Here is a 13,123-nt window from a genome sequence, read left to right on the forward strand (position 1 = left end):
TGACTTACTGAGTGTTTTGCAGTTACCTTCATCCAATGTGTCTTTAACCTATTACACGTGGAAGTTAATCTAACCATCCATGAAGCTAGTCCTCCTAGTGAAGGGTATTGCTATTTTTGGACAGAGATAAATAGGGGAAGAGGAAGCTGTGAAATTGGCATATGCTTACTGAAATACATTGAAAAGCTCCCGAAAAAAAAAAAAAAAAGTCTAATATGTGTAGCAGTCAGAATTAAAACATTCAAGTTGCAGCTATGTTTCTAAATTTAGTTCAGACTTCTTCAAACCTTGAAATCATTAAACAAAACTTTTTGGAATCTGAGCATACTTTCTGGAAGCAGATTCTATGCATAATCTAACTGAGAACCAAAAGATCCCTGTTTATTGTGTAAATGACTGAATGAACTTTTTCAAATTAACTAGATCTAAAAAAGGAGAAATAAAACAAAATCACCTTATAAAACATTTGAACTGATGAAAAAGTAAAGTATTAGCTCAAGGTAGATTGTTTTAAGTATGAAAACTGAAAGTCAAATACAATACAGTAGAATTACAATTATTCTAGCAATTATAAATGTATTAATGTACTTCAAAGAAGAGGCAGTCAACATGTGACAAGCAGTTTCTATGAAACTACTCAATTAAAAAAATTGTATAAGGAACAGCTCTACCAGTTTGTTCACAAAAGAAAAAGGATATGATTATGCTTTGCAAAAAGCAAGTTTTTTTTAATATTGACTGTTTTTCTTAAGACTCTGTAATGTATTTTATAATTATAGTTTCACTATTTTAAACAAAAAAAAACAATATTTATTATTTTTATTATTACTGTTTTGTTGATAGAAACTTCTTTGCCACTGTGGTGTTCTGATTATCATAACTTCATTTCATTGTTATCAAAGTAATTTTCTGTGATATTTTATAAATGTAATTTTTCTGTAATAAGATTTTTTAAAATAATCTTGTCTCCATTATGCTTCATTGTTTGTTTTGTCGGGTTTTTTTTTTGATAAAGGGACATTTTTTAATTTTGTTGGATGTAACATTCTGCTTCATCATTGTTTAAAAAAAGTTGATTATTGATTAATATTTATTTGTATTACCTTACTGTATAATAGATTCCCACAATATTATGCTTTAGTTTCCTATTCAATTGTTTTTTCCTTTTAAAGTGTCTTATAGTGTATAGACAAGAACATAGCTTTTAGGAATAATGTTCAGGAAGAAGTCACTAAGTCATGTACTTATCTCAAACCTCTGAAATTACAAATTTTAAAAAATAATTTTATAATTTATTAAATGTATCTTATTTTTTTAGTGTTTTATAAGTCATAAACTAATAACATGGTCAGAAATACAAAGCAAAAAATAAGGGTAATTAAAATTTCATAATGAAGTTTCTGATTCAAACATTTAGACTTCCTTCTACTAGTAAGCTGATGATGATAAGGCAATGTGAATAAAAAGGTTAACTGTTTACATTGATCAGCAGTGATAATGGTGACAATAATACTAATAACAGATTAAACAGAATAATTTATAGTTTAATCAAAATAAACTTTGAAAAAAAAAGTAAGTATAACTTAAAAACTATGCACTAAATCTAAAAACACACATCTGTTTGGCCAGTCAATTTTCATTATCATTAAAATTATTATATAGAGTTTTTTTTTATTTTCCATAAAACTCAAGCTTTAAATTTTTTAAGTAGAATTCTTTTCCTACAATTTAAAAAAAAAAAGAGTGTACTCTTGGATTATACACACACACACACACACACACACACACACACACACACACACACACACACACACACACACACACACACACACACACACACACACACACACACACACACACACACACACACACACACACACACACACACACACACACACACACACACACACACACACACACACACACACAAAAAGGGCACTAAAAAGTTTTGAAATACAACTTTATTTTTCATAATTTTTCAAAATAATTTCCACCACCCATTATACAATTCTCCATCCTTTCAAACCAGCCTCAAAGAAACCCTGCCATGTTTCATTGGAGATCTGCACCCATTGTCCCAAGCCCTTAAGAGGTCATCATCATGTGTAAAATGCCTCATTTCAATCTGTTCTTCACACAGGGAAATAGCACGAAGTCACATGTGCAAGGTCAAGGCTGTGGGAGAGTGTTCTAACAGTTTTATTCCATGCTGACCAAATAGTTGGAGTAAACTTTGGAGTGGTGCACTGGTGTTATCGTGGTGAAGAAACCATATATCTATCTGTAAGTTTGGATAGCTTCTCGAGAGCTTCAGTAACTTTAGACAAGCAGCATTCTTCGGAGAATTTTTAATAATTCTCTGTAACTGTCTTCTGAGTTTCCAACATAACTCACTCTAAAACTCCTGACTAAAAAATACAATCATTTTCTTCTTCACAGATCTAGATTTTTTGAAATTTTTTTTCAAAAGGGGGTTTCCTCATCTTCGAGTATCCACACTTTGTTCTAAGGCTTGGCCGAGACATTATACTGGACATTATAATAGTACATCCTGATCCCCTAGGGGAAGATACCCTCCAACCACTTCCTACATACCTAACCCTGATGAGCTTTATCAGAGGTCATCTTTTAAACCTTGGTATATGACATCTCTTAGTTGCCTCGGCCCAGGATGCCACCAATGCGAAAATGTGAAAATGAGTATTTCAAAAATACTATTAAAAATTAAGAGATTCTACAATGTAACAGTTTGGTTTTTTAGGAATAGTAAGCCACAATGAGAAAACTTTGAAAACTTAGAGGATGAATTTCTAAATAAGTAACAATATTATGTTTATCGAAGTGTACAAGAAGGATATGCAAAAATTTGGTTCAGATTTGGAGAGTGAAGGTCTGATTGTTGTCTTGTTTGTTTTAGGAATCTTTAAGTAACCATGGAATGGAATTAAATTAAAGAGAAGCAAAATATCTGTAGCTTAAGATACGATTCTTACACAAGGTAAGGTTTTAATCTATAGTAGGAAGATTACTCATACTTCCCGTCAAAAATCACAACTGTAGCAAGACAGGCTTCTGGTTAATGGAACACTTCAATGATATGGTGAATTCATTCAGATTTATAAAAAATATATAGAAATAGATAATAACAATTGTCAGAAAGGTGAACATAGAAAAGGTAAAGCACTGTAAAGAAAGATAATGATGAATTCCTTACGAATGGAAAGATTATAAGTAAAACAATCTGCTGAATTCTAGAAGTTGGTTTGTAGTTTCAAGTGAAAACCTTTTAATGCTGATAATGGCATTAGGCTTTAGAATGGATAAAACATTTCTGTGGATTTAATCCATACATTTGGTATCACAGGTTACGAAGAACCTTTTATTGTTGATGGAATGTTAAGATGCTTCAGTTCAACTAACAGAGCTAATTAGTGTAATAAATAGAAGCATGAACAATAAGACATTGAGGGATGATCATATGCTGTGTGAGTTTTTTAAGTCTATTCTTTTGCCAATATGTTACTACACAGGCCAGGCTATCAGTTCGGATGGAATGTCTTCCAGTCCTTCAGTATTTACTGACGTATATAAATATATTTTCTGTTGGGCTGTACATATCTGATAAATAACCCAACAGAAAAAATATATAATTTAATTAATATTATTAAAATTACATTACACAGAGAGCATAAACTGTATACTTTTTTTAGAACCATATTCTGTCTTTGATATGCTCACATGTGAGAACTTACATATCAATTATGTACTAACATAATTATCATTTATCATTATTGCAATTTTATTACTAATAATTCAAAGACATATCCCACAAAAAAAATTCTGGTTATATAGTTTCATGTTGGATTTTCAAAAAATCCAAGCTGTAATGACATTTCAGTAAGTACCAAGTTTATTTTCCATGAGATTGAAAAAATGTTAAATAAAGAAAATAATAATACATCCAACATAAAAAATATGTAAAGTATAAAGAAATTTAAATCCTAAATAATTAAAAACAATGATAATTAAAAAAAACTCATTTTATCAAATAACTTCATTAAATTAAAAAATTCATAAAAAATTGTATATAAAAAAACCACAAAATAAATTCACTAATAAAAATTAGACTGGGAATTGTATAAAATTTGATTACTTCCTAATAACAAAGGAATTCATAACTTTTTCTACATTTTTTACAGCAGTAAACAGAATTAAAAGTATCTGAGACTGTAGATTTACATTTATAGCAATAAATGAATTAAAATATTATTTAGAAACAGTCAATATCACAGCAGATAATTCTAATAATACATCAGAAGATTTCAGTTTTATTTCTAATAACTAAATAAATAAAATTTTTAAACAATAATTTACAGTTAACAATAGCCAATCATAAAGTATTCTTTCCAAATATAGTGTTATTTGTTTTAAAACTTAAAAATTATTTAAAGACGTAATAAAATATATTTTTTTTTTTATTACTTATAACGAATAAAAAAAATAACCAAAATTAATAAGAAAAATTGAATAAGGAATGTAAAATATTAACCAATTCATGTAATATTACTACAGAAAACTTATTAGAAACTTCTGATAAATAAAATCAGAAGTATTTATAAACTTAAGTAGAATTTTAAAATATAGTCTGTATATCTGTAGTTTGTATATATCTGTATAGTTCTGTATGAAACTATAAAAGTCTGACTGTATTAAACCAAAAGTTGTGAAGAAAATTAAAGACATAGTCACATGCATTATTCAAATTTATTAAATAAGATTTCAACATATTTTTTTTTAAACAGGAGAAATACACAAACTTCTGTTGCCTCTTATGAAATTTAACTACAGCAAGCTTGATAGTGGAAACTTAGTAACTGCCTGATTTCTGGATCTCCAGAAAGCTTTGATGTTGTTGATCATGGAGTATTGAAAGAGTGGTATTGGTATTGTTGACATACCTCAAAGAATACCTAAATCTCAATAATTTGCGGTAATAATTATTTCTACAAGTGATCCTGGAGTGATAATCAGTAGTATCCCACAAAGCAGTGTTATGGACCCTATTTTATTTTTATTATATCTAACCCAACAATGAGATTAAATGAAAATCTGACTCTTTTTGCGGATTACAGTGGTATCTTTCATTCTACATATACTGATACTATCTACACAGATGCTCAAAATCTTTTTATTATAACTGACTGGGCCAAAGCTAGCAATTTTAGGCTAAACAAGATAGTTGCAACTACATAATTTTTAACAAAAAGTTCAGCATACCTCAGAGCTTACATAATAACAACACTACTACAAAACAAGTCAATAATGATAAATAGCTGGGACTAACAATGGACAGACGTTGGCAATTTCATAAACACACAGAAGCCAAACACAGTGAAATTAACAAATTTATTCAACCCTTGTATCTTCACAGCTACTGAATAGAGAAATCAAATTTAAGATTTATTATGTTTATATTCATTCTGAATTATCTTGCAGCCTTTTGAGGACAAACTTCTAAGAACATTAATGATATATAAGCGACACAGAACAGGAGACCGCTAATGGTGTTATTTTGTAAACGCACACTTTATGAGATTCGTGAACTTTATAGAGAGCTTAAATTACTACCAATCTTTGATACTATTACACTGGACAATGTACAGTTAATTCTTAATATTGTGAATAATCTAACAGATATTGATATTGCTTTGAGAGAAAACGGTGAGATTCATAATTACTATACAAGGACACATCAAAAACTTTAATATTTTGGCTAGTGCCAAAAGTATTGACAGGAAAAGAATTACTTCAATGGCTGTACAAAGGTGCAATGAATTCCCTGAAAGCTTTAAATCTCTAAATATTGTTAATTTCAAAAATCCTGTGACAAAATCCTGTTTGGAAAACATGTAGCCTGTTTGTATCTATTGTTTTGAGTACATATAATTTTTTTCTTTTCTAACCAGTTGTAAACACATATTTTTTGGGTTGAATAAATAAATTAAAAAATGTTATAACACCCATTTAAAATGTGTTACAAATAAAGTATTTGGATTTCATCTAAATTTGTATATTGTAACTATTGATTAGTTAATTATGTATAGTTTTAAGAAATATAAATATATGATTTATGGAATAGTCACTAATGCAGTGTTTCCAACTGGTATGCACCCTTTAGCTAATATTGGCTATTATCAGTGAAATGAGATATTATAAACAAAAAGAATATTATGATCCACTTAAAATAAATTAAGTAATATTAATTACACTAATGCACGACAGATGGTGACTTTGACTGATTCATTTTGATCAATTAATTATACTTGCATCCAGCAGATGACATTACAGCCAATGTTAAATTGTACAAAGAAAACGAATTACATAGTATTATTTAAAACAGTAACTCAGACATCATTTAGTTGTTCAAACAATAACCATTTGATAAAACTGAAAATGGGTCAATAGTTCTATTACATCCAATAAATTTAAATCAATTAGAAATTTGACAAGTTCAGTTTTAATAAAACAAAAATTACTCATATGAGAAAAAGCAATGGAATGCAATTAATAATAATTATTTCATGATACAAATCTATTGTAATCAATAACTAATAAGAATTTTAAAAAACTCATTATTAGACCTTCCCGTGTGTATAAAAATAACTGCTTTGTATGAAATAAGGAATGTACAACTGTTAAGTTTCACTTTAATAATACAACTTCATTTAAGCAGAATAACCACAAATGAAGAAGTAAAAGATTATTTACAAATAATAATAAACTCATAAAAAATGACTGAAATACTAGAAATAATACAATTTAATATAATCTGTCCTATATATTATATGATATATATATATATTAATTATTTGTAAAATCTACAAATTACTTCATTAATATTGTCTTTCATTTTGTTCATTAAATTGTGTTTACTTGGGAGCATACAGATACAAGTTATATATGTCATACAACATGTCATGAAGTTCAACAGTTTTATTACTCAGACTACGCATGACATACTTTCAAATTTCTGAATGCTTTTTGAGAATGATCTTCAGCTTTTTTAGTTTCATATCAAATACTAAAACTAACAACAGCAAATTTAACTACTTTACATGAGTATGCTAATATAATTATTGCTTTATCTGTGAAAAAGATTAACATTAATTTTTATTATTTTTTGTAACCACATACTACTATATTCATCTGTAATTCACTGTCTATTCAAATATCGCATGTTTTATACACAAATTTATCCAGTTAAAAAAAGTCATTATGGAACATCCTAATGAAATTTTTAAAAAAATTCAAAACTGTTTTTTGGTTAATGGGAGATCACGAAACGTCAAATCTGTTAAAACCTAGACATTTAAAATTTGATCAGATTAGCATTATTTTTGTTATTGGTCATCTAAGAAACAAAAGCATCTAAGCAATGATATCTAGGACATGCAGAATTTTTTAAAAACAACATGACTATGTATAAAGTGATGACCTTTGGGCAATGTATATGTAACTAGTCAAAATATTCTATAATTTATTCATTATGAAGCTGTGTAAACATTACTATATAGAAGTTCCAAAGATCACTAAAAAATTTCATCTATTGTAATGTAAATATTGTATACTGGGATAACTTTGGAACAGGGTGATTTTCGTCTTTCAAATTTCTCGCCAATGCCATGCATTTTGAATTGGCATGCAATCACCACTACCACACCTGCTGGTATGTGCTGCTACCTCGCTGTACTGATGTTTGAAGGCAGCCAACTTGTTTTCAATGGCATGTTGTCAAGTTTCTAGTTTATATGTAAACTTTCATACACCTTAAACTGCAAATTCACTACAGGCAGGTATGTATTTTGAGAAGTACATTCTTTGATCTACTTCATGTAATAGTAATATTTTTATAACTTGAGTTTTGTTTTATAACCTTAATATTGTAAATTTTCAGCACTGATTAGGATAATATTGGGACTGTCCCAAAGTTGGCCTAATGTGTTTCATCATATTTTTTTTAGAATCCAAGCTAACCAACCATGCCAAGAAATCCCAGACATGTTATTGGTACACAGCCATATAGAAATTACAAAGAAAAAAGTTTGAATGAAGCCTTGCAAGCTATACGAAACATAATTTTGTCAATTCACCAAGTATAATCGAAATATGGCTTTCTGAAAAACTCCTTGCATTAGAACAGCCAGGAAAAGCACTAAAATGCTGTGAGCGAGATTCCTGTTTTTACAAATAAGGAGGAGCTGCAATTCATAGGTCACACTCTTGCTGTGTCAACTTAGGATTCCCTGTGGGTATGTTTGATCTTCAATGTATTGTCAAGTCCTACCTGGACTGCTACAGGAGAAAGGAGATGCCTTTTTAAGAACAATTTACCAGGAAATGATTGGATGGAGGGGTTTATGCAACAACACAAAGCACTGACAACTCAGAGAACTGCAATAAACAATTTTTATTCGAGAGCAGCGACAGATGAAGAGGATGTGAACAAGTTTTTTGATAATTTGTAACAGGAGCTGAGTGATATTCCAAAAGAGATAATTTAGAACTACAATGAAACCAATGTTGTTGATGATCCTGGGGCCAGAAAAATGTAAGTGCCCTGAGAGGATATAAGGCATGCATGCACACCAGTAATTCTATGTGAAAATGCAGCAGAGGATGTGGCAACACCATATGTAAACTACATGACAGAGAGAATTTGGACAACCTGGAGCGAAAATGGTCTCACCATTTTGTATAATAGGACTAAATCAGGTTAGGTTGGTTTGATGGGCACATTTTCGAGGATAGGTTTACATCATTACTGTTGCCTATTCAAAAGCATCAGGAGGAACTGAAGACTATTATTGGCAGTAACCTTAGTTCCCACATCAATACAGTTTACAAAGAAAATAATGAATTTCTAGCACTTCCAACAAATTCTACTCACCTCCTGCAAACAATGGACATGGCTTAATTTCACCCAATGAATGTTGCCTGGCGAAAGGTGCTGAAAGACTGGAAGGAGATGACCACTGGAAGTTAGTGTACATCTGTACCCAAGAACCAGTTTCCCACACTCCTGAAAAACCTCTAGAATAGCCTGATCAAGGGTTCAAAAAACTTCATCTCCGGGCTCTGCCAAGTTGGGAATTTATCCTACAACATACCACTGGTCGTGAAAAGGTTGCCTTCAGGGAGCCTGGATTTGTCCATTTCTTCCCTTGTCAGGTAGCTCTTCCTCGAACAGATTATTAAGAAGTGACCAAAGGCCGCAAATCAGGAGAAAGAAGCTGAATGTTCCCCAGGAAAAAGTATTTCAGTGGAAGAACTTCAAGCAATAGCATTACCGGCATCTGGACCTCAGCTGTCTGCACCTGATTCCCAACTATTGACATTAAATGGTGCAGGAGCACAACACAGAGGGTACTATGTCAGAAAAAACAAAGAAGAGAGAGCAGCAGTAGCGATGATGGGAATGCTAAATTTTGCTACAAGACAGCAAAATAAAACCCATAACTTTCAAGTTTTCTCCAGAACCTGACTATCGGAGACTACATTCTGGTGATGTATGAGGATGAACTTTACCTGGAACAGATCATTGAGATAAAAACAATGATGAAGTATCTGTCATGAAGAAGTCTGCCGTGAAGTGGATATGGCAAGCAATGCCTCATGAAGTTTCGAACAAAACAGTCCAAAAGATTAATCAGCCTGAACAATCTGGCTGATGGGAAATTTTCAAAGTTTAAAAACTAATACCATAGTTTACAAAGAACTTTTAAACTCCCTTGCAAGCAATTAATTTAAGTTTACTAACCTTCTTTACAATCTTTTTATTTTCAAAATGATCATACAAAGTAGAGCTAAAACCTCTAGTAATATGACTTTAATATTATGTCAGATTTCTGAAATAAAACAAGTTATACATATCTTTGGGACAGATTGATTTTTCCTAGCGTTTGAAGTGTTTCCTAGTGTTTTTAGTGAAAAACAGTACGGCCCCAAATTTACCCCACTTAATGGGGGATAATGATGGAGGATATTTATTAGGATGTCATTGGTCGTAGAGTAAAATCATGCCCGTATTTGGTAAGAGGAACGTTAAGTTCATGTAATACCATAGTCTCAACAATCTAGCTTAATAAGTTTAGACAAAAGCAATAGAAAACCAGAAAAAGTGGCCCAAAGTTACCCATACGGTCTACAGTACCACACAGACATCTGTGAGTTGTAAGGTAAATGAACATCATGACAAATTTTTCCATCCACATATGCATGTATATTTGAATGCACGGTTAATTTTCTTTAAATATTGTACTAATAAGTTTTACTAAACAATAAATTGTGGGTTTAGAAATTTCATCATTTTAGTAATACAATTTTTTTTTTTTAATAAATTTATAAGATGTAGTAAAAACCCTAGATATAAACTACATAAAATAACATTTCCATTGTGTAACTAATATAGCCATAAAAAATAATACTGAAATGATTCTTACTTTTAGAATTAAAAATTGTGCCAGCATTACCACTTAATATAAATAAATAAATAAAATAAAAAATAAAATCTTATTGACACATTCACCAACAATAATAAATTAATAATAAACTACAATACATAAATAAAAAAACACTGTACACAAAATTAATAAATATAAATGTACAAAAAACTACATACATATAATATACAAATATTTTTAAATTAATAATTATTATACATTAGAGAAATCTGCGTAACGCAAATACAAATACAATAAAAGTCACGGTCATAAATTGTAAGAATTAGGAATACTTAAAATGAGCATTAACAACAATATCAATTACTGTTAAAATTCCTAAAAAAATTTTTTTTTGGTGGAAGACAATAACACTGGTATAAAATTATATTTCAGCTATACTGACAAACTTCATACAAGTATACTTTTATTGAGCACTTTTATTTCTATATTTTTAAAGTATTGCTTATTTTCAATCTTAAAATGATATAATGCATAAATAAAAAATAGTGATAATAAATATGGCAAGAGTATGATTACATTTTCTATAATACAGAAGGAACCATTTATTTGTAATAAAATATACTGATATTACATAAACCTCACCTCCTTGCATTGGGACCTTCTTCTAGTTTTCGCCAAACAACCTGTTAAAAATTACATAAAAAATTAAAATTAATTTCTAAGTTTTTGTATAATAAATAATTATTTACAATAATCTAAATATTTAAAAATAGAGTCACCAACATTATCTGCAGTATTATTTTATTGAGGACAACTAAATAAATTTCTTGTAATAGTGATCCTATGGTTCTCACAGCAATAGCTTACTGAAATATCCCTAAGGTAGATATAATCTAAAGAAAAAATAAAACAAAGTAATAGAAAAAGATAAATCAGACCAGTGTGAGTACTGAGCAAATTAATCTATCACATACACTATCCAAGTAAACTTCTGCAAAAAATTATTAACAAATTCTAATTTTAGTCAGTTTATATTAATTATAAAACATTTAACATATGAAAATTAATTGAAACATTAAACTGAAACTTACATTACACATTTCACGAAGTAAAGCCTTTTCACCATCAGCCATATCAGGTGCTGTCAGATCAGTTTCCGATCCAGGAACACTACGTTCCAATTGTTCACGAACTTCAAGAACTTGGAGCGCATGGACGACAGCTTCTGATCCTAGTTCCTAAAAAATTAAATTAATTTTTAATGTTTGGAGAGTTCACAACAAATACTTTTAAAAAAAATTTAAGGAACTTAGGAACATGTTGAAGAGGATTTAGAAATAGATTCAAATGGTGGGTAAATATAGCAAATTATGGATTATGAGTAAACAATCTTAACTGAGGATTGGAAGAAAGCAAAATGATAAGATATCCAACCCTAATAAACAGCATTTGTACGTGTGTGTGTCCCTTACCTTAGCACTGGAATGTACCAATTACTAGCATAAAACCCCAATTTGTTATTACATGTCTCGTGGTGGTTAGGTGTATAGTTGTTATATTATATATATATATATATATATAATGCAATATCCAAAATGCATGATGAATGGCCTAAATTCATAAGAAAAAATTGGTAAAAACATCAAATTTTTAATTTGAAGCTATGACTTTCACATAATCTAACATATCACCATCAAAGCTTGTTGTCAAGCTATTGATGGTTACTATCTTTGATAGTAACCATTCAGAGATACAGTCATAAAATTATTTTTTACGTTATTGTGAATTTAATTTAATATTGGTGTTTAAAAACATTTTTTTTACATATTTTTTATTTATTTATGCGATTGTTTTTCTTCATAAAATAATGAATTATAAACAAAAAATAGACACCGGAATGAACCGATCACTAGTGGAAAATCCTGATTCATTAGTTTCAATCTCTAGAATTAAATTTCTAATTTAACTTTCGTTATATCAATTTTCATCATTCTAAAAAAGAATATTTTTACTTTAGAGGTAATCAATTTTGGACACCTAATAATCCCATTCCAAGACGTCGCCCGCCAGGCAACCCGCCTGCAAGGGCATGCTGTAAACGTGTCCCACAGTTAGTAAGATAATAAAGAATCCACAAAAAAGTTCAGAAATTGTTAAATGGAGTTAAGCACAACTAATGCAGAAACAATGCAGATCTTAGTAATGTAGTAGAGTCTTGGCCTTTCATTTGCAGATCCTGGGTTCAAATCCAAATCAGATATGGTATTTTTTATATGCTACAAAATTCCGATATCATATACCCACAGCACAAGCTTCGAGCTTATGTGATAAATTAATCAAAATTAATAATAATAATACCTGTTACTCAGCAGATATAATTTTTTATAGTTACTCAACCACAACAATCTCTTTAAAGATCAAAAATATAGAAATCCTGTACAGCGAAAAGAAAATATGATTCTGAAAATGGATATGGAGGATCAAGATACAAAACAGAATGACTAAAAAAGATATGAAGCGAGAATTAATGAAAAGCAGAATCTAATGAAATATGTTGAGGAAGCAAATATTTATACAACGCGAGAGAGAGGAAAATTAAGATGACTGGCAGAAGCTGTGAAAGGATGAAAAATGCAGAATGGAGTGGATTAGAGAAAATAAGA

At 29.9% G+C, this 13,123-nt stretch overlaps 1 protein-coding gene across 6 annotated transcripts in view; it reads right to left on the reverse strand.

Annotated features, from left to right (window-relative positions):
* The window catches only part of Ccdc85 (coiled-coil domain-containing protein 85), a 50,585-nt gene that overhangs the window by 14,795 nt on the left and 22,667 nt on the right, over positions 1 to 13,123 (reverse strand). For 4 of the 6 annotated variants that reach the window (XR_012756667.1, XM_075368172.1, XM_075368169.1 and 1 more), the window contains exons 7-8: positions 11,552 to 11,698; positions 11,103 to 11,143 (exon numbers count right to left, since the gene is read on the reverse strand). Coding sequence is in view for 5 of the 6 variants with exons in the window: in XM_075368172.1 (XP_075224287.1) it covers positions 11,103 to 11,143; positions 11,552 to 11,698 (188 nt within the window). In the remaining variant the exon portion in view is untranslated. Of the gene's footprint in view, positions 1 to 574; positions 1,258 to 9,362; positions 9,586 to 11,102; positions 11,144 to 11,551; positions 11,699 to 13,123 lie in introns of those variants that run through there. The other 2 variants (XM_075368171.1, XM_075368173.1) reach the window with 2 other exon arrangements.

Source organism: Lycorma delicatula, chromosome 6 (genome assembly GCF_047948215.1).
Source record: "Lycorma delicatula isolate Av1 chromosome 6, ASM4794821v1, whole genome shotgun sequence".
Classification (NCBI taxonomy): Eukaryota; Metazoa; Arthropoda; class Insecta; order Hemiptera; family Fulgoridae; genus Lycorma; species Lycorma delicatula.